The sequence below is a fragment of the Glycine soja genome, chromosome 10 (genome assembly GCF_004193775.1).
Source record: "Glycine soja cultivar W05 chromosome 10, ASM419377v2, whole genome shotgun sequence".
Lineage (NCBI taxonomy): Eukaryota > Viridiplantae > Streptophyta > Magnoliopsida > Fabales > Fabaceae > Glycine > Glycine soja.
Window position 1 is genome coordinate 15,945,956 of NC_041011.1, and position 23,717 is coordinate 15,969,672.

The following is a 23,717-nucleotide window of genomic DNA, read 5'->3' on the forward strand; positions in this document are numbered from 1 at the left end:
CCTGTAACTGCAATAGATATGATTGGTGAGATTGGATCATTGGGGGTTAGTATCAGAATGGTTTGAGCTGAAAACTACCATAACAAAATCCATATCCCTGTCATGTTAGGTGAGGTTGGTTATATAAACTACACGTTTTTTTATAAGCAAAATGAATACTACTCACTATGAGATCCTTACCAACATTTTCCAGTGACTTGATTTTTCTCCCCTTTTTCACATGTCTAAAAAGCATGCTAGCTATTTTCTTTATTAGTGTTTCCTGTGATTTTTCTTTATAAACTATCTATTTTTGCTTTAAGATTTGTTGTCAGAAAAAATCAGTAAGATCAGTGGTATTGTCACACCTGAATTAACTTAGTAACACATCACAGAAGAAACCATTCTCCATTCCAGTTCTAAAATTCACATCACCCATATAGTTGCTATAAACCAAGGGCACAACTGAAGAATTAAAGCAAAACATTGTGTTCTGCTCCTGAAAAACAAAATGGGGCTTAGATTTGCATTCCTTGCACACTACTCTCAAAAAGACACTTTCAGAAGAGACATTTTTACAATACCCCATTTGAAGAGAAACACTATTTGACCGGCATCTTTGATGGAAAGATGGCAGCTGAACATATGCAAACCAGGGAAGTATTGATATGTGGATGCCAAACAATATGAATGTGGCTATTGCAAAGAAGATAACTGACAAATGAATTCCTCAAGCTGGTTTTCCTTTATCACCACACCATGTGTCTGGGTAGAAATTGCATCTTTGACTGAACTGATTGTAACATCGGTAATAGCATCAGCAGCAGATATGTTAATGTACTCATTCAGGTTGTGCACTGTTCGATCTGCATGGATGAAGATACAGTAAAAGTAAGCAACTCAAATACATCCATTAATATCAAATATATAACTCTGGCTGATCCTATTAATAGAAGAATATTCTTCACAAAATAAGAAACAAATAGCAGTGTGATCCAATATTAAAACTTGTTCTACTGCTTGTACTGCTTAACTTTTCTTGTTAAGAGAAAAGTCTTATCCGTGCTTCTTAATCACTTAATTGGACAACAGAAATGATTTGCCAAAATTCACATTAACATGTTACAGCTAAGAACCTGTTTTGTTTGGGAACATTTCCAGGTTTTTTTTTTTTTTACTGAAAAATATTTCCAGTTTTATTTTGTGTTTTCACTAATAACTACATGAAATGATATTGCTTACTTTTTCCTTGTTTTCCAATAGAGAGAGAGAAAAAATGAAAACAAGAAATAAAGAGAAAACAAAGTGCTTTTATTAGTAAAAACAGAAACTCGAGATGGAAAACATATTTTCAAACCAAACAAATTGTAAATGTTTCAGCAATAAGATTTGTAATTGCTTGAACTTATGTGTCTCCCCAAATTAACATCTTCCAAGTATGAACTTCATAATATTTGGATTGAATTTATTTCTATGATTCTGCAATGCGTGCTGCAATAAATATAAATTCATGGCGGTTACACTTGATGAACAATATCAGAAACTACAAATTAACCTTAGGTTAAAAAAATTGAGATAAAAAATACTTGAGATGTCAGGACTCAGGAGAACCTTGCAAAATGAGGACTTAATACTATCAAACTTGAATCATGTAAGTACTTGAAAGTTGCTTTCTCCCTTCATATATTTTTCTTTATTATGGCGTATAGCATAATGATCTGTTTATGTCAAAGCCAAACAAGTCCATTACCTTCGGCAACTATGGGTTCATGTTGAGGAGGTTCTTCAATCCAGTTTCCACCAGAATCTTTCATGTGTCTTCTATCAGATGCAAAACAACGAAGAAATAGCGGGGCATGCACAACTCTGAATAATCTGATATCAAAAGAAACACTTAGATGCCCAACTATACCTCATAAATAACAATCAATAGATTATTGCATCAACAAAGGAAACACACCTAATGAAAGCAAAGTTAAAACAGAAAGTAGGCAATTATGTTACCCTTAGAAACAATAAATTTTGACAATATGATATAAAATGTTTGTGATACCCTTAGAAAATGTTTTTAGACTTGGATAAGCACAATAGCACCAAAAAGAAAAAAGGTACCATAAACATGCCTAATAAAAATTATTATACTGCTATAAAGTTTTGACATATGCACTATAAAATTGGTTTAGTTAACAAAGAATATGCATGTTTGACCTATTAAGAACGTGTATAACAGGAAAAACAGAAAAGGGCCCTATGTAAGAGGGCCCATGATAATTGATGTGCATGCTTATCTTTTGGATTCATTTTACACAGCAATTAACCACTTTTACCATATTTATGTCCCATTAGATAGAATTTGATGTTTTCATAGAATTTTAGTCATTGTAAATAAATCTTTAGAATTTACTAGTTTTTTATATGTTTTTGATAGAGTTCTAGTTCACTGAGAAGAGGATTGGAAGCTGCCATTGTTGGAGAGCTCGCCCAGTGAGATGTGATCGCCTAGCGAGGAAGCTCGTAGAGAAAGGCCACGTGGCAGCTCAGGAATGAAAGAAGACAGTGCCATGTCATTAGAAGAACTCGCCCACGAGTTCAGCTTGACCGAGCAGATCTCACTGGGTGAAGAAATTGGAATTAAATTGGGGATTATTGAAAAACTCGCCCAGCCAGTCAAGCCTGCTGAGTGGTGACTTCTGGAATTCTCGAAGAGCTCACCCAGCGAGCAATGCTTTAAGTGAAGTGACAAGACAGAGGCTCTTGGCCCAATATAAAAACCACATTCTATTGGGATCAACAGAGCACTGTTTTAGGGCTTTGTGTGGGCAAAAACACCATTCCATTGACCTTTCCTCCATTTTCTCCTTTTTTTCCCCTCATTTTCTCTTGTAACCTTCGTTTTGTATGCCTCTCATGTCAATGAGAGGCTAATTTTCCCATTGTTAGAGGCTTGGTGTGCTAGAAAATCTGACGTAATGACTCTTACTATTTATTTAATGTTAATTCAGTGTTATTATCTCTTTCTATGCTTATTTACTTGTTTAGTGGCTTGATCCTCTATTTTACATGTCTTTATTGTATGAATATCATTGGGAAATGTTTTTGTAATTAGAACTGAAAGAGAATTCTAATTAACTCATTTATAGAATAAGATGAAGTTGGTTAGCCCTTTCATTAACCTTTGTTCTTGATCAAACCACTTGGTTTAGCTTTCTAAGGAATTAGGAATTGAATCAATTGATTTAGGCTCTTTCACATAAGCGATTATGGTTAAGAGTACAATTGTAGGTTAGGGTAACACTAGTTTATCATTAAATAGAGAAAAACATTTAACATTGCATCAAGAGTTCTCTTAGCAAGGCCAAGCACCCAACATTTTACAAAATCCTACACAAAACCCACCTTTGCCCACACAAACTGTTTGATAATTTGTTTGAGAGAGTTGTGTTCCGCTTTTACATGTTATTGCATGGTTCACATTTAAATTCTTGCACATCCTTTCACAATTTAAATATACTTTGCCTAGAAAAATTGGTTTTCACAAATTATTGAGTAAAAACTTAGTCCCTGTGGACACGATACTCGAACTTTCCGTTTATTACTACTTGTGCGATTTGATTCACTTGCCAAAGGGTTAATAGCCCACAACTGGGTGAAGCCTCTCAAGGAAGTTAGTGGGTTGAAAATGAAATTGTTACAGCTGTTAGCCTGTTATAAATAGGAGAAATTAGGAGGGTGAGATAATTATTATGCAAGTTGTAATTTGATTGTTGGGGAAAGATCAGACTCCCAAAGCCCCAAATATTATTTCTGTATTTCATTTCATCATCTTCTATAGAAACCCACAATTGGAAGGAGAAGATATATTACAATAAAAGATTATTTTCTCATCTTTTGCCTATTCTGATTTATTAGTTCTCTAACACTGGTATTAGAGCCTTTCACCATGTCTCTTAGCTAGAAATGAGCAACATGAGTGGTGATTACAACATTGCAATGTTCACCCGGGACTAATTAAAGGGCTAGTGCACAGCCAACCCTCGTGAGCGTCGAGGCTGCAGAGAATGGGGGTCAGGATCCATGTGCAAGGTATGGCATTCTGGTTTGGGGCTTATAAGGCTTTGAGCTCTCCAACAGCAATGACTAGTTTTTGTGGTGTGATTCTCCCAAGGTTCTTGTCAATTGGTTTACCACACTTGAGACCCTATAGGTACCCACACTACCAAAAAAATTATTAATGATATGTTGCCAGTGGGGATTATCAGACCCAGTGCATGTCCCTATTCTGGTCCTGTTATTTGAGTGAAGAAAAAGGACAGGATAGAGGTTGTGTAGAATACATGTCTAAATAAAATTACTATTCCAAATAAATTCCATATCCCTATTATTGATGAACTTCTGGACGGAATAGGGGGAGCGACCATTTTTTCAAAATTAGATCTGAAATACAGGTACCACCAAACAAGAATGAAGATTTCATAAAACAACTTTTTTGCAAACATGAAGGGCTTCATGAACTTTTGGTCATACCCTTCAAGTTGACTAATGCTCCATCCACTCACTCCTCAAGTTCTCATGAATGAGGTGTTGAAACCTTTCACAAGAAAATATGTTTTAGCATTTTTTTTTAAGACACTCTCATCTCAGCAAAGCAGAGGAGGAACATCTGAGGTTGGCGCTGCAACTACTAAGGGAATCCAAACTGGTGGCTAACAAAAAAAAATGTAGTTTTGGGCAATAGGGTAGAGACAATTGGAGTATTTGGGGCATGTTATTTCAACATATGGGGTATCTGCTGACACTAAGAAGTTAGAAGTAATGGCAACTTGGGCAGCACCTAATGATTTATTACAGCAGATTTGTTAGAGACTGTGGAAAAATTGCCAAACCTCCTGACTCAGCTCTTGAAAAAAGGCAGCTTTAACTGGGACTTGGAAGCAAAAGCAGTGTCTGAAGCACTAAAAAATGCCATGACAACTTTGCCAACACTCAAGTTACCCGATTTCTCTAAGACTTTAATCCTAGAAATAGATGTATCCAGCAAAGGTTTAGGAGTAGGGCTAATGCAAGGGAGACCAGTGGCTTTTCTATACCAAGCAATATTAGAAAGGGGACAATTCAAGTCACTATATGAAAGAGACTTAATTGCTATGGTGATGGCTGTGCCGAAATGGCATCATTACTTGTTGGATCTCAACCAAGTTAAATAGTGTAGCTTTGGATCTTGACAAACCCATTAGGAAATCCAAAGCTCCCTCCAAGGTCAATTCTTGGTTTATACAATGGTAACAGAATTACTACTAGGATTTCTAAATATCTTTGTACTTAAATCATTCAGGGCAAGGAAATATAAGCCCAAGAAGTAAATATGTAGAACTGTAGTCTGTAGATCATAATTGTGTCTTTCGCCCATGTCAAAGTCAAATATACACAAGAATAAAACCAATTAGGCCACCATCACCTACCCCAGCATATCTAGACTTTAATTTCTTATTTTAACTACTGTTATGTGACACATAAACAGTCTGGACTTACATTACAACCAACTGCAAATTAGCATTATCAACAAAATATAATTAAGCACCAAAATACCCCATTAGAACAGAACAAAATGGCAGAGGAAACAGAAAGTGTCTTACCTATTATAATCAGAAAAAAGCTGAAAAGACGGACGAATTGTTTCAGACACATATGATGGTAGAGGTGAAGGAAAAGGAAGAGTCGAATCTAAGTCCCACACTAGTGGAGGGACAGCTCCTTGTTTTATCTGTAATGCCAATCACAATAAAAGTATGACAAATTATCCCTATAATAAGCAAATTTAGATATTAAAGTAAACTGCTTTTAAAACCTGTTACCTGAATGCAAATTACATGATAATCCCATAGAATCACCCCATCAGCTCTTTTGCTAGCCTTTTGATTCCAAAGTGGGATCTAGAAAAGTCAAGACAAATACTTCAGACACTGATCGAAAAAAGATTGTAATTTTGTAGCAAGTTATACTGGACAACTCTTCAATTATATATGCAGTGGAAGTGGGAAAAAAACTTGCATACAAATTTAAACATGTAATTAGTACTCTGTCAGCATGTCAGCACTACATAATTAGGAAAGAAACGAATATCATGCATTAAATCTATGTTAGCAAAAGTTGACATTTTTTTTCCATATTCAACTTGCACAGTGCAAGATCCGGACAGTTATTCCCTTAATCACTATTATTCTGTCCCATCACTGTTTTGCAGGTGTAAGCAAGAAAAGAGAAAATATATCTGAGGGCAGGATAAGAAACCCATTTGAAAAGAAAATGAAATATTGGGCAAAAGAGACACTATGCCATGAATCAACTTGAACTAGAAAAGGATTATTATACAAAACAATCCCCGCCCACTAAGAAGAAGAAATAGTACATGCCTGTTTCTTTTCGTTGGAAATGAAAGCAACAAAAAGATCAGATCCATCAGCATTTGCTATTCCATCATTGCACAACTTTTTGCAAAGCAAGTATACATTCTCCTCACTACAAATAAATAACCGGAAAATAATCACAAAAATTCTATAGTATATTACCATATTTAACATTACAAGAACGAAAAGGAAAAAGAAAGTGATGTAAAGGAATGAAATCACCCAAACTAGTCAAGAGTATGAATCAACAAATTACAAAACAGAAATATCCCCCCAAAAATTGATGAACCCTAATTCTAAAACCCTATAAATCATTAAAAAAGAATGATTTGGGAAAATTGGTTTCTGTAAAATCAGACAAGAGACTATTTCATTATATCACCAATATGTATAGCATCAGGCATGCATGATCAGAACAGAACCCATTACTGCCTAAGAAGATTACAACCCCAGATAGAGAGAGAAGTGGCTACCAATAAAAAGGAGTGTGGTGGAAATGAAGAATATCCATAGTTGAAGTTGCCATTATTCTCTTCAACAATCACCAGTCACCACCAACCTTTCTGAAAAAAGTACATAGGCACTGACCTGATGGAAATGGGATCCAAGATATGTCTGCAAAGAAAACCCAAAAGGGCAGAGACCAAAACCCAAACCGGTCCATGCATTAAATAAAATAACTCAAAGGAGGTGTTTTGTTTTTATTCAGCATGATATTGTTAGGAAATATTCTCGTTTAAAGATGATTAATTTCATCGAGGATAAAATAAAATGATATTTTTCTGATTTATTTTATACGAATAAAATGAGGTGTTTGACAATTAAGGAGAAAGAAAATAAATGATAATTTTTAAAAACTTTTACTAATATTCTTACTTATTTACTATTTTTTTTATTAATTACAATTAAGGAGTAAGAAAATAAATGATAATTTTTAAAAACTTTTACTAATATTCTTACTTATTTACTATTTTTTATTAATTCTTTTAAAATATTAAAATGATTAATAGAAAATACTATAAAAAATTAACGGCACAAAGTTTCTCGTAAGAAATATTTTTTCCTTCACAGCTTTAATAGATAAAAATAAAAAAATGTGTTTTCCTTTTTTATTAAAATTAAATAAATATCTAAATTTGTTTATATAAATTTAGTTTTTGAAAAATTAATAATAAGATATTTACATAATAAATATTTTAATATGCTAATTTAATAACTTACACCTATGAATTTTTAACTTTAGCTACTAACTAGTTTTTCAACTATTTTTATCAAACATAATTAGGATTAGATTTGTTAATCTATATAAAAAATTTTCTTAAATATTATTTTTTATTTTTTTTGATACATTAAATTTTAAAAATTTCATTTTCATCCTTTATATTTTAAAAAAAATATCATTTTTATACTTTCTTTCATTTTTCGTTAGAAAAATTAATATTCCGTTAACTTTAATATTTTAAAAGTTAATTTTATTTAGTGATAACTAAAAATTGTCACAATCTTAATTTAATTTTTTTCTAAAATCACGAACATTTTTATCCTCACCCCACATCCTAAGGCATTTGTACTAGAATGGGGCAATTTTTTCATAAATTACCAAAATGACTAGATTTTGAAAAATTACAAAAAATGGGTAAATCTTAACTTCCAGAGGAAGAACTCATGCTTAAAAAGACAATTTCACTTTTCCATTTTTTTTTAAACAATTGTGATGGTTAGAAAACCACCACAAATTGATTAGCCACATAAGAAACATACAAATGTCTATTTCATGATGACTAAATAAGTAATTTGTGATAATTTTTAAGCCGCCACATTTTAAAAAAAATGATAAGTAAAATCATCTTTTAAAATACGATTTCTTCATGTTTAAATCGTCTTTCAATACATGATTTATCCATTACTATAAATTTTTTTAAAAATCTACCCATTATGGTAATTTATGAAAAAATTGCTCCATCTTGGTACTAAATCTCACATCCTAGTCCTAATCTCCAAATAAAAATCCAAATCCCTAATCTTCCAAAACCCTCTCCTCTTCCCCCTTTCTAACACCCACCACCCTACCCCTAATGCCTCCCACCTTGCTACCTCCTCCTAACTCTGACATCTTTGAAGTTATTCAGCCACCATAGAGACAATCTCTTTTTTTATGGTCCTCACCGCGCACCTTCACCATCCCAATGCTACACCACTACCTCCAAAAATGACGATGTTTCACTCCCCCACCACTACCACCACCATTGAAGTTGTTGAACCTAGCAACCCGGGTTCCCTGGAACATTGTCAACGCTGATGTCGAAGTAGGAGGTTGCAATGAGCATGGTGTCATTGATGGACGCGATGGTGAAGGTCTTTTGCGTCGATTTGGTGAACGCAATGTTTATTTGGATTTTTTTATTTGGATGAGATTTGGGGTTTATTGTTGCTTATTTTTGTGATGAATGCATTGTTATTGTTCTAAGATTTCTTATTTAATAAGTCAAATGAGTCATGATCCAAACCAATTTTGTCCTTGTCAAATATATAATTAAATCTTGGTTCAAGTTTCAAGCTTTTCAAACTCTGATGGGAAAAGTAAACTTTTGTTAATGTGGAGTATGGTGTTCATATGCAACTTGTTTTATGCAAATGAAATTCACTTTGTGTTTCAGTTTTTTGGAATTACAATTCCATCTAGCTAGTTTCCATCCTTGTTATCTTATATCTTGAGGGTTCTATGTGGGCACGGGTTTACTAGTTTTTGGTTTTAGCTTATGAATGGTGCATAGTAGGATGTTAGCAAAACTGTAATATTTGGGTTTTCTCTTTTATTTCCTCTTGCTTTGAACTTATGTTATGGGGTATTTCAGATTTCTTGTTATTAATTTGTTATAGGAGAGGTAAGATTAAGAAAATGAAGGTTATTGTAGGTGGAAAATATTTTTTTAAATTCAATAAAAAAATTATGATGACCAAAAGTCATCACTGTCTTTAAATGAATTATCAAAATTAATTTACACATATTGATGATTTTTAACTGTCACTATATTAAATTTAATTATTTTAAAATATCAAAACATTAGCAATGTTAAAGTTAAGGTAATGGAAGGACTAAACCGAAACTGTTTGAAAACATAAAGGACCAAAATGAAAATTTTAAAACTTAATGTACCGAAATAAAAAACATTAAAACATAATGGACTAAAAGTAACATTAAGTCTATAAATTTGGATTTGACTCATTATCTTACTTAGAAGTATGATTAAAATCTTATTCATCAAGCCTTATTAGAAAGTAAGGTTTTAACTATATTTTTCTGTTAAATTATTAGACTTTTGAAAATGTCAAGTTACCCAATAAGTGTAATTTGGTTGACAACACGCATTGAGTTTGTCAGAGAGGACCGAAGTTCTATCCTCGTAAAATACATCATTGGGGAGGGATAATGAGCTTTAAATATGACTAAGTCACGGACCAAGAATTAGTCTCATAGTTGGCTCAAAGGATCAAAGCTTATGGGGATATATAACACCTAGATTTTTGTAAATAGGAAATTAAAATATTTTTTGCAAAATATATAATATAATTGCTTAATAAATAGGGAAAATGATGTATTGTGTGGATTAAATGTTGTGGGACACTAGATTTTCACTAACTAAGTGGAAAAAAAAAATAATAAAACAAACTTTGACCATAAGTCAAAGATGTTGGTCTTGGCAAATTGATCTAGAGGGGGTGAATAGATCTTTTTAAAATCTTTATTAACTTTTCAAAAGCCTTTGAAACTTTTCACACCTTTTTTTTATAAGATCAATTTAAAATCAATTTATCATTGTAATTAGATTGGAAAACCCTTTTAGATTATGTAATGCAAGATCAATTAAACAAAGATTGAATCACACATATCTAGTTGTACGAATGTAGTTAAAAAAAAGAAAGATTAAGAACACAAACAATTTATAATGGTTCAGACATTTTTTTTTTTACCTACATCCAATTAGATTTTACAACCTTGGTCAAACCTTTCCACTAAAAACTTTTGTTTACAAACAAAATCACACACAAAATAAATCCTCTAAACAATATTGAATGCTATAATAAGAAAAGAAAAGAAAACTTTTGTAGAACACTACCGCAAAGATCTAAAAAATTTTATTTTTGATATTAATTTATGAATGAAAAGAAAGTATAAGGAAATAAATAATCATTTCACAATGATTCAAATCTTCTCAGCACATCATTGACCACATCATTGACCACAAGAATTAGCCTAGCCTTCAATCTTTTAGACAAAGATATGAAACTTGTTGATCTCCATCACTTCTGGCCAAAAACCTATTAACAGCTTCTCTCAGGTGAGTCTTGGATATTTGAAAATGATTTTTAAGCTTAAAGACTCAATAAAAGGTCAGCTATTTATAAATATCTCAATATCTAACAGATTTAATTGATTAAATTGAGTACATAATCTATTAAAAATTGCATACCATAATTGAGTTTCAACTTAAGAATAGCGTAATCGGTTAAAATAATTTGTAGTCAATTATATCAATCTTACAAAGCCTTCAATTTATTTTTGGAATTCATGTAATCAATTACAACGATCATGTAATTGATTAATTCAATACAAATTCTTCTTTCTAAATGAACACAAGCTCAATGTAATTGATTACACCAATTATGAAATCGATTATTTCTATAAACAAAAGGCTTGATTCTATCATAAACAAGTCTCTTGAACCAAAGAGCCTTGTGTAATCAATTACAATAAGCTATAATCAATTACCAAGTGTTGACAGTTCATAATAATTCCCAAAACTAAGATGAACTTGGCTAATCATATGATTAAATACTAAGCATGAACTAAACAAATTACTAAATCTATAATAGTCATGCCTAAACTAAAACAACCAATGCAAAGTCACACCTTTCAAATGTGTTTTGGCATATAAAATTCAAATCATCAAAATCAAAACCTATAACTAATATCTTGAATCTTCAATTAGCAAAAGACTAGTCAAACTAGTCAAAGTAAGGGATGACATTCATTAATGATATTTGGGTAATTATGTGTTTTTAAGCTTAAAAAATTGTTTTAATCCCAAATAAAATTTGATTAAGTGTGATTAAGTATGAAAGTTATTTAAGTTCTACAAAATTAATTAATTGGAATTAAATAATAATTTTCTTAATCACTTTAGTAATTTGAGCTTAAAAAATTCATTTAAGCTAGAATTAAACAATTCAAAGGGCACATGACCTATGAAATTAATTGCAACAAGTTAAATGATTTAATCTAATAAAAATAATTAAATTAAATCTCACTTAAAGTGCCTAAATATTAAAAGTCAAACTTTAGAAAAGACAAGTGGACCCTAAACACCAATTTTAGGGCCCTCTATAAAAGCTAGATAGAGGACCCCACACTCAAGCCCTTCATGGTTAGCCCTAAGAGAGAGTAAAGATAGGGTTTTTTCTCTCTTATATTTCCTTCAATATTCTATCTCTCCACCTTGTCTATAGACTTTCATGGCCAAGATGGAAGTTTTTCTCCACCATTTTCAAGTATGTGAAAGAGGAGCTTAAGAGCTACATTTCTAACCGATTGAAATTAAATTCTACTAAGGTATGAGAGGAATTTTTCATTCTCTCATGCCCATTTGATTGTTCTAGAGCATAGTTATAGTGTCATGGATCATGGAGACCTTGATATGCCTTTGAGTGTGAAGAAAATGTGTGTTTTATGTGTATTTTTATCATTGTTTGGGGTGTGGTGTAAATGTATACATACTTGATTGGTTTTAACCTCAAAAATGGGTTTATTGAGGTTGAAAATGTGAGGTTACATGTACCGTATGTTGGATTTGGAGTTTGAGATCTTTTGGAACTAAAAATTTGAGTTTTAGGGCTTTTTACATATACAATCATTTTGTTTGTGTGTGTTGACACAAATGAGTGTATTAATTGTTGTTTAGACCTCAAAAATAGTTTCCTTAGGGTTTTAGACCTCAAAATCAAGTTTAAAATGCCTAGATTGAGTTCTTTTATGTAGAAAATGAAGGTTTATATATGTATGTATGTTGGGGCTTAATTTGTGACCATTTGGATTACAAAATTTGAAGTTATGATACCTTAAATGTGAGATTTTTTTGTTAGTTACTCATTTCATAAATATTGAAAGTCTTGTGGAGTTTTAATTATTAAAGTGATATGTTCTATTCATGTAAATGTTTCTTACTTATAATCATGGATTTGAAGAACGAAGGGCAGAGATAGACCTAGGGGACAAGCATAGGCCCTACCCCCATCCTTTCCAAATTCTAATATACTATGTGTATTATATTATATTATATATATATATATATATATATATATATATATATATATATATATATATATATATATATATATATATATATATATAAACACACACACATTACTATGAGGAGGGATCAACATATTCTAATAGTAACTTTACAAGAGCTACTCTTCATCTTAATTACCATTGATTTTCTTGAAGCTACTCATTACAACTATTGGATTTCAAGAAAATCAATGGTGAGGATGATGAGTAACTACAAAAGATTTACTTTTGGAATAAATTGATACCTTCTCCGTTATTATATATTAAAAGAAAAAGATATAGAAACTTCTTTGAGAAGTTAAACAAAAAGTAATGTGTAAGTGTAGCGTAGCACTCTCTCTCTCTCTCTCTCTATATATATATATAATAGCAAAAGCAAAGTCTCGGCTTTTTTACCAATCGGGGGCAAAAAAATTCGCAATTTTCCATTTGGGGGTATATTTAAAAAAATTACCCAAAAAATACATGTTACAACTTTTTTATTTTTTTTTATTTTTTAAGTGAAGTCGTAACAATAAATAAAAATTACATATTTGTTAAACTAAACTAATAATGAGACGATGTCCCACAACGAGTTTTTCTAGATATGCGTCTGGGTTTCTCATCTTGTTGGACTAGATTTGTTTGTGTTTGTTGTCCCCTCGGTCTACGGCCTCTACCTGCTCTTGTTCTAGGATATTGACGTGTAACTGTCCATTGTTGTTGAGGAACATGATGACCACTGTTGTCATCATCATCAACACCATCACCATCATCATTGTCATCGTTGTTATTATTGTTATCCTCATCCTCGTCCTCATTCTCGTCCTCATCTTCGTGACTCATGTCATGTATTTGAGTAGGTAATGATGGACGATAACAAGAACTTGATGGTGCAAGATTATATGCAGATGGAGGAGTGTTGAAAGTGGTGACAAACATTTGTGAGGAGCCATCAAAAACATTTGAGGTAGAAGGGACTTGAAATGAATATTGAGGTATATATGATGAGAACCCCAGTGGTTGAAAACTTTGTTGACATCCTTGAGACGCATGACCAGAAAAACTTGTTGATTGATATTGTGCTTGTGATGGATGATGTTGGGACATAAATTCAGGAACATGCATTGGAGGTACATTAGGTTCCGCATATGATTGATGTTGGTGATGACCAGGATAATACTATGATTCAAATTTATAAAGTTAGAAATAACAATGAATAATGATATCAAGAATGATTAAAATTGTAAAGTAGATTTACAACCTCTGTAGATACTGCTCCTTCACACGATATATATCGTCTAGTTCGATGTATATACCATTGCATGTATTTTGAATTTTCATGTAAAAGACCTTGGTCCATTTCACCATGAACAATATAATTATTCCATTGATTCCATTTGAGAATCCACTGACGATGATGGTGAGGACAAAAAATATCTGTTCTCCCTCTCATATCTATGTCGTGGATTTGATCTAGATTTGGTGGGTCATCTGGAATAATTTGTCGCAGTCCAAATTGTCTCATGACCCTGTCTATTAGATGCCATTCGACAATTGCAAAACATATGGGAGAGACTTTTGCTCGAACAATCATTGATACCTCTACATCATTAATTAATGGCCTTATTTCTGGTGTGTCATAAGGAGTCCACAAGAACTGCAACACATACATTATTATTGTAACATATTTATAATGGAATAGGAAACCAGAAAAAATACTTAATTCATGAAAATTAAAAAATGAACCTCATTAATATGTAGTTTATCAAATATGATGTGTATCAATCTCACTAAATTGGTAGGAATATTTGGTTCGGTCCTTGGACGAGACCACCTTCATGCAAGAGGAAATCCGAGTCCTTGTTGTACTTCTTCCATGGATAGGTGATCTATCTTTGGGGTAATACATTTAATGCGGTCACACGCCCATGACTGTAACAACAACAAACATCCACCGATTTCTGTTTGGTCCGGTTTCACAGCTCGATCTAGAGCTCGGAAAAGGGATGTTAATACTGTTGCACCCCAACTATAATGACTTGCATAAGTTAAATTTGATAATAAAAGAAGATACATAAAATGAACTCTTGCACCTGATGTATCTGGCATCAAACAACCGCCTATAATCATCATCATATGAGCTCTAGCATGTTGTGCAATGACAACATCATCAGCATCAACGGGAAGTTGCTGAAAATTTTGCCGCAACCAAGTTAGGTAAATCATTTTACCTTTTACATACTTATCAGGTGGAGTTTCCCTGAGTAATGTCTGACAAACAACACGTACATTGCCAGTGATGAAACCGGTTACCGGCAATCCATCAATTTTCAAGCCCAACTGTAGGGCCACATCCTGTAAAGTAATGGTTGCCTCTCCATGTGGAAAATGAAATGTGTGTGTCTCCATTCTCCAACGTTCAACCAACGCACTAACCAAATGCTGGTTAATATCAACTTTTCCAACATTTATAATATGTCCGTAACCAGCTAAATTAATTAGATTTTTTACCCGATTATCTATTTGATCCAAGTGGCTAAAAGCCCAAACAGAAGTATATCTCGGACGGATGATTCTCTCTTGGCCTTCCCACACTTGATTTGAAATATGATTGTCTTGTAAGCACAACAACGAACAATCAACTGGTTCGGGTTGTGCATATGCCATTGGTAAATGGATACAAGGATGAAAATAAGAATGAGGAAAAATGAAAGGGGGGAGGTATGAAAGAAGGGTGGTCCATGCTCAACAATTTTTGAAGTCTAATATACACAATGAAGTTGGTTGCATATAATAAAAGCTATACGTGTTAAAGCTATTCCCTTGGAAATTGTATAATAAAAGCTATACGTGGTCCCATGCTATCATATAATAAAACTTCATTAATAATATATATATATATATATATATATATATATATATATATATATATATATATATATAAGCTATACGTGTAAAGCTATTTCCTTGGAAATCGTGTAACCTTCATGACTTGGCTGCAATTTTCTGCTGTACGTGTTTTATTAATAACATATAACATAATAATTATTGCAAGTTGGAAATAGTGTAAGCATGCTTCATGACTACATGAGTTAACAATACACTGCCTTGCCTGTGCAACCTTCACGGGTTTTAAAGTTATTCCCTTGGCTACAATTTTCTGCTATTTCAGTGCTGCAACATGAGTTAACAATACACTGCATTAACATGAGTGAACAATACACTGCGCATGCTATTTTCTGATTTTCTTTGCTGGTTTCTGTGCTGCACAAGTGATGACCTTTCAATTATTTGATTTTTTGTTGTTGTTTATAAACTGCTTTTTACTTTGGAGTACGACTTCACTATTAATTCACGAGAGAATTGCTGAATTATTGAAGTCTTGGAATACCACACAACTTCACTATTAATTAGTTTTGCATTTTTAATATCACTTAGTTATTATTAATTTATGGTTTAGTATTTTACAATATTAATGTTTAGTTATTATTAATTTACGGTTTAGTTAGATAAATTATTATACATGTTAAACTAATTTTGTTAAATTATTATTTTGTGTTTTAGAATATTAGTGTTTAGTTATTATTAATTTACGGTTTAGTTATATAAATTATTATAGATGATCAATTAATTTTGTTAAATTATTATTTTATGTTTTAGAATATTAGTGTTTAGTTATTAATAATTTACGGTTTAGTTAGATAAATTATTATACATGTTAAACTAATTTTGTTAAATTATTATTTTGTGTTTTAGAATATTAGTGTTTAGTTATTATTAATTTATGATTTAGTTATATAAATTATTATAGATGATCAATTAATTTTGTTGAATTATTATTTTATGTTTTAGAATAATACTGTTTATTTATTATTAATTTACGGTTTAGTTATTATTTTGTGTTTTAGAATATGAGTTACACAAATTATTATTACACTGTTCACTCCTGTGAAACCTATAAAAGGAGGGTTCATTCTCACTTCGGTGCATCTCTTGCATCCAAACAATCAGCCTGGTTCTCTGATTTTGACGGTATTTCTTAGAGTCATACTGGCATAATTTTTTTAGTGTTACATACACGAAAAAGGTATTTAAAAAGGTTTTAATTTTTTACGTTACATGTAATCCAATGATTCCTTATTAATCAATAATATTTTTTACAGATGGCTACTGAAGAACCCATAATAAGAGATAATGTTAGTGACTTCAGTGATGACGAGCAACAATATGATTTTGGTGAACATGGTGAACCAAGAAATCAACGTGAGTCATCTTTATATTTTGAAACTATTAGTAGCCAAATTTCTGAAAATCAAGAGTACTCAAATCCTTATCAAAGGACAACGAGTGTTAGTACAAATGACCTTTATGAAGGGTTGATATTTGAATCAAAACAAGCCGTTGTGAATGCCATTAAACAATTCCATTTTATGCATTCATTTAATTTTGATGTGGTCGAGAACAAGAGTGACAAGTATGTTGTCATGTGTAATCAATATGGTAATGGATGTTATTGGAGGGCAAGAGTATCGTTCAGCAAAATATGCAAAAGGTGGGAGTTGAAGAAATTAAACGGTATTCACACATGCACAAATTCTACCATATCACAAGATCATGTTAGGTTAGATTCTTCTGTAATTGCCCATAATATTGTTCATTTAGTGAAAACAAATCCGGGTATCGAAATCAAAACCTTGATTGCAGACATGCATCAACGGTTTCATTACACAGTTTCATACAAAAAAGCATGGACAACTAAACAAAAAGCTCTTGAAATGACATTTGGAAGTTGGGAACAATCATATAGTTACCTGCCTATATGGTTCACAACTGCTCAACACTTTGTACCAGGTACCATAGTAAAATACAAAACTTCATCTTTGATGGAGGAAGGTGACGATAACCCTCCTAGGGTGATTCTTAACCGTGTATTTTGGGCGTTTAATCCATGCATTGAAGGCTTCAAATATTGCAAGCCACTTGTGCAAGTAGATGGGACATTGTTAACTGGCAAATACCATGGTACTTTGTTGACTGCCATCGGACAAGATGGTAGTAGGAACAATTTTCCACTTGTTTTTGCAATTGTTGAGAGCGAGACTAAAGAAGCTTGGATGTGGTTCTTGCATTATTTGCAAAGATATGTTACTCCACAACCAAATTTGTGTATTATATCAGACAGAGGAACCGGTTTGCTAGCAGCTTTACAATCCAAACGTGTTGGCTGGAATGGACCAGATGTTTCATCTGTGTATTGCATTCGTCACATTGCATCAAATTTCAACAAACAGTTTAAAAATGTTGACTTAAAAAAACAAGTCATCAATATGGGTATGTTTCTTCCTATTTCATGCATCATATTCTTTGTTTTATTACATGTTCACTAAATTTTTTACTCATTATTCTATCTTTTTGCACAGGGTATGAGATGAGGAAATCACGATTTGAGGCTAAGTTGCTCGCTATGCGAGCAGAGTTTCCACAAGCAGCAGATTGGTTGGATCAAATCCCTAAGAGTAAATGGACTCAGGCCTATGATGAAGGAAAACGGTATGGCCATATGACTACCAACCTTGCTGAATGTATGAATTTTATTTTGAAAGGAGCCCGAACATTACCTATTACTGCCTTAGTCAATGAAACATTTAATAAAATAAATGATTCTTTTGTCACTAACGACATCAAAATCATGAATATGATAAAGGCAGGGCATAAGTACCCCGAAGACATATATGTCATGATGCAAGAAAATCAACACATTGTTACCTCACATTATGTTCGCATGTATGTTCGAGAAACAGGGGAGTTTGAGGTTCAAGAAATTGCAAATACGCGACTTGGTCGACAAGTAATGGCATGCACTGTCAAATTAAATGAATGGTTGTGTGATTGTGGACAATTTCAAGCACTTCGACTACCTTGCTCACATGCAATTGCAGCGTGTGCTTTTTGCAATTTAAATTATGATGACTTTGTTGACCCTGTATACAAGTTGGAAAATATTTTCAAAGTTTATCAACATCATTTTCATTCCCTTGGAAGTGAAGACACATGGCCTCAATATTTAGGTCCGCATTTTATGTCTGATCCTTCGAAACGGCGACAAACATCAGGCAGATCGACCACTACTCGGATACATAATGAGATGGATGAACCAATTTCAAATAGGCCTAAGAAATGCTCATTATGTAGAACTGAAAGACATAATCGGAGTAATTGTCCATACAAACAAGTACATGACTAAAATAACTTGTAATTTTTATGTTTTTCTTTCATTTGTATTGTGTGTTTTATATTAATGTATTAATTATGTTGCTTTTAATTTTTATTGATAGATTATTTATATAATTAAAAATTTAAAGTAAACTATAATAAAAATATATATAACATGTTTTAAATAATTAAACATTAAAATAAAATAATAACATATCAAATAAAATCACAAAAAATATACTAATAAAATCAACTTAATATTATTTATTATATATTTAAATATATTTTTTTAAAATTTTTTATTCTAAAAAAATAAAACCGTTAACATTATTAAATTAAAAAAACAAATTTATGAAAAAAAGGTTAACAAAGTAAAAACAGGCTGCAAATAGTAAAATAGCGTTTTTTTTAAAAGGGAGGTTACGACTTTGAAGTTGTATACCTCAAATTTTTTTTAAAATACAATTTTACGACTTTAAAGTCGTAAAACAAAATACGACTTTTGTTTTTTTTTATTTTTTTAAAAGTACGTCGAAAAAAAATTATATTTAGACTGAAGTCGTAAATATTTTTATGACTTCAACTAAAAAATAAAAAAATTAAAAAGTCGTAACAGTTGTTACGACTTCTGACTTCAGAAGTCGTAACAATTGTTATGACTTACCCCGTTTTGGGTAATTTTTTGAAATATACCCCCAAATGGAAAATTAGAAATCTTTAACCCCCGATTGGTAAAAAAGCCGCAAAGTCTCAAGTTTCAACTTTTCTCTCTGTCGATTTTCCCTTCTATTGGTCCTTGGCTCCTTGCCCTTGGTGTCATTATTATCGTACTTAGTACTTATTTTGAAATAGAAAGAATCATTTCACATTAATAGGCCATCAACACTTTGTTCCATTTGGTTGCCTCTCCAACAAGTTGCAACTCTTTTTTCTAAAGGTAATTAACCAATGCTAAGTGAATATGTGAGTATCTCGCACCAATTAGCAAATTATTTTTTTTTTAGTTTGTAGGTTGCAAGCTGCAATGTCTTGCTTTCAACATCAAAATTAAAGTTTTCAAATTGGTATGGTTTAGAACTTTCTCATAGCATTAGTATTTTTTATATTAGAGAATGATTGCAATTTTTTATTACAATGGTTCATGTTTTTTTTTTTTTTATAGATGTCATTTAGCAAGTAATTATATAATTGCTTCATTCTTTTAAGAAAAAATTAGAGTCAAGAAGTTAGAGTATTAATATGAAATAGATGTCATTTAGTGTATTATTATTATTTTGTTTGGGCTGCATATACATAGTTGTTTCATTATTAAAAATAAATAATTATCTTACATCATGATATCTTTTAGATAAATTAGAGTCCAATTTATATCTTTGTATTGTTACTATTGTTTTAAATTTAAATTGTTAACTTTAATTTATATATCTTTATTTTCTAATTTTTTTATCAATAATATTATTGCAAAGAAAATAATGAGAAAAACAATTACTCTCGAAGGATATTATAAAAGGAAAGTTGTTGAAGCTCCTCAAGCAAGTAATCCATCATTCACACAAATGATAAATACAAAACAACAATTTAAAGTTCCTAGAGTATAAGAAGTTCCATACCTTTTTACTAGAGAAAGATCCAAAAAACGTCATTTGTAACATCCTGGAAATTTCTACCCGGAATTTTCGGAAACGATGTATTTTGAATGATTATATATATATATATAAGTATTATTCAGTGCATATGCATATATGTTCTTGGTAGAAATAGGAATAGTGGGGGCAAGATACGCGGGTTAGACTAATTAAGGAAGAGAAATCCATAACTGGGAGGTTATGGGTTAATTCCTAATTAATTAGTTAAAAATCATCGTTTTGCGTGCGACTTAAAATTTAACGAAACCAACCTCTAAACCACGCTCGGGGCTTCATTCTGAACGTTCTGATATATATATTGCTTGCTTTCGAAAACTGGCCCCGGCGGACGCAGAGAAACGCGAGAAACTGGAATCAGAGAAACGACACGCAAACCGAGGCAGGATTTTAGCGTTTCAAAGGTCAGATTTTTCTCACTTTTGTGACTGAGTATGGGTCACAGTCAAAAAGAGAAAGTGGGCCCTTTTGCTCCAATCAAATAGGGACATGTGGCAGAACTTGAATAAAATAATGGAAAAAAGGGAAAACCCTTTTTATTTTAAAACCAAAAAGCTTTTCTCTCTCCTCACTCAGCCAAAGCAGAAATTCAGAAGCCTTTTCTCTCCCTCTCTCACGTAGCTTTCTTCTTCTTCATTCTCCATTGAAGCTTCAAGCAAAGCTTCAACCTTTGGCCACCATTTCTGCCCCAAATCATGAAAGGAGAGCATTTTTGGAGTCGTGAAGTGCGTGGCTATGAGTGGGACTTCGAAATTTCAGGTTTGGGTGGACTTCTTTCTCTCTTAAATTTCGTGGGTATGGGGTTTTGGGAGATATGATGGGTGGTTATGTTAGTTTTCTGCTGTGTGATGATTATTTGTGAAGGCATTTGCTGAAAACTTGTTGAAATTGCCATGTTTGGATGAGTTAAACATACCCATTCTGTTTTAGGGTTTTTGAGAGGATGTTTGTGATGTTTATATGCTGAAATTGCTGATGGAAAACTGTTAGAGATGAAGGGTAGAACTAACCTAGGGTTAGAAAGTGAGAATGTGATGTTATGAGTGGAAAAAGAGCGAGACTTTGAGAGTTGGAAGGCTAAGTCTGAATTCTGTGGTAAATGGAGGTTAAAGTGAGTTAATACTAGCTTGAAATGTCATTTAGGACATGTGAGAAAGGTTAGGCTGAGCTAGAGAGAAAAACAAATGACCAAAGTGAACCAAGAGCCATTTCTAGGGCAAAATTTGGGTGTGGAAGAGTCAAATTTTGATTCGGTGAGATTTTAGGTGTAAATCCAGCTTGAACAAGTCTAAATAGATGTTATGGACTGGTGTGAGGTGAGAGTTTGCTTCAAATTTACCTCATTCTAAATTTCACCTTTCAAACCTAGAAAAGCCATTGAATTGAGGGGTTTTGGACACCTAGATTTTGTGTTGTTGTGGTTTGAAGCTTGGCTTTGGTTTAGACATGTTTGATACATGATTTGGGACTTGTAGGATTTGATTTGAGCAAGATTGGATGAGGGGAAGTGTGATTTTCGAAATCTGCACTTATGCAGAATTTTGCTGTCAAAATAGGTGCAGCAGGATTTTAGCTTGGTGCAGAAAATGCTTGTGTGTGGTTGGCTGTGGAAAGAGTAGTACAGAATGAGTTCTGGATGTTTGCTAGTAGATCCCAACGGTCAAAATGTAGGCTTATGCACTATAGACTTCCAGTAAAATTTTGGAGTCGATCCAACGGTTAACGAATTGGATCGAAGGAATTGTTACTGGGGTCTTTGAGTGGGAAAAGCTGTGATTTTTGGTTGGTGTTTTGGCAGAGTTTTTTTGCCTTTGCTCTGTTTTGCTTGGCTGTGATAGCTTGTGCTGTGTGAATGTTGTTTTGCTTGGATGTTGTGGAAGCTTGGGAGGATTGATGGGGACCCGGTGTTGAGAGAAACGAGGATATGGGCTACGTGGGAGTACGTGAGCTCAGTTGGAGGTGGGCTACAGGGGATGGTGGGTTTATGCGCGCATTGTGGATGTGGAAAAACTTGTTGTGCACCATCGCCCGACCGCCACCTAGTACCACATGTGATGGGTACCCCATAATCCTACAAGCTTGAGATGAGGAAGTGTTGAAGGGTGAAACTTCCTGCTTTTATTGTTGACCACAGAGTGGTACCTGGAGATATGTCGCGGGGGTCAGGAGACCTTGGGGACGTCAGGTGGGGTGCCATTGCCCAAAACCAAGCTTGACCAATCCCGACCCAACCTGGGCATAGTCGGTCAGTGAGAACCTGTGATGTACCTAAGCAGGCGAGCTCCTGGCAGTCAACAGATAAAAGGAAAACAAGACCACAAAGCAAGGAGGCTTGTGGTGGCTGGCCAGCTGTGAATTTTGTGTAATATGTGGATTGTGGCCTCTGGTAATCGATTACCAAAGGTGAGTAATCGATTACAAGGCTTAAAATTGAGGACAGGAGGCTAAGATGGTCTCTGGTAATCGATTACCAAGGGGTGTAATCGATTACCAGGCTTGAAAACGAAGTCAGGAAACTTAGGGAGCCTCTGGTAATCGATTACCAGCCTGTGTAATCGATTACACAGAGGAATGGGTCACTGGTAATCGATTACCAGGCATGTGTAATCGATTACACAGTGTATTATTGCATATTTCATGTCCTGAGGCTGTGTAATTCAAGTTTAGCCTCTGGTAATCGATTACCAAGGTTGTGTAATCGATTACCAGAGATGAAAAGCCTCAAGATACTCCTTTTAACGTCATGTAGTGGTTATGAGATGCATTGTGTGCAGCGCAGTTAGATTCTTGTGAAAGAGTCTACCCCTTTCTTTTCTTTCTTGTAGATCGTGATGGCGGCGCAGCTAATCCGTGATCGAGTAGAGATGGAGTGCCTAGAGGGAGTTTGGGAGACCCTCGAAGGCAACACGAGGTGCCGATTTCGGGGCACCATTCGATTCACGGCCACTTCTTTGGTGCATCCAGATGAACCTGCACGGACGCTTTAGCGCACTGTGGAGTGGATACTACCCACGCCTACACCATATCGTCTAGTGGAGCCCGTTCAAGTGATCGAGGTAACGTCATCCGAGGAAGACCCTGAGGAGGACTTGGAGGAGCTACCTTCTGAGCCTGCTGTGGATGCCCTTGACTTTCTAGAGGGTGATG

At 33.3% G+C, this 23,717-nt stretch overlaps 1 protein-coding gene across 1 annotated transcript; it reads right to left on the reverse strand.

The window, feature by feature from the left end:
- Positions 1-338: 338 nt before the first annotated feature.
- LOC114369219 (protein N-terminal glutamine amidohydrolase) lies at positions 339-7,044 on the reverse strand. The gene is made up of 6 exons (XM_028326414.1): positions 6,857-7,044; positions 6,390-6,495; positions 5,832-5,909; positions 5,613-5,740; positions 1,730-1,854; positions 339-845 (listed from the first exon to the last, which is right to left on the reverse strand). The coding sequence occupies exons 1-6, from the start codon at positions 6,907-6,909 to the stop codon at positions 676-678; spliced, it is 660 nt and encodes a 219-aa protein (XP_028182215.1). The 5' UTR covers positions 6,910-7,044; the 3' UTR covers positions 339-675.
- Positions 7,045-23,717: the final 16,673 nt, after the last annotated feature.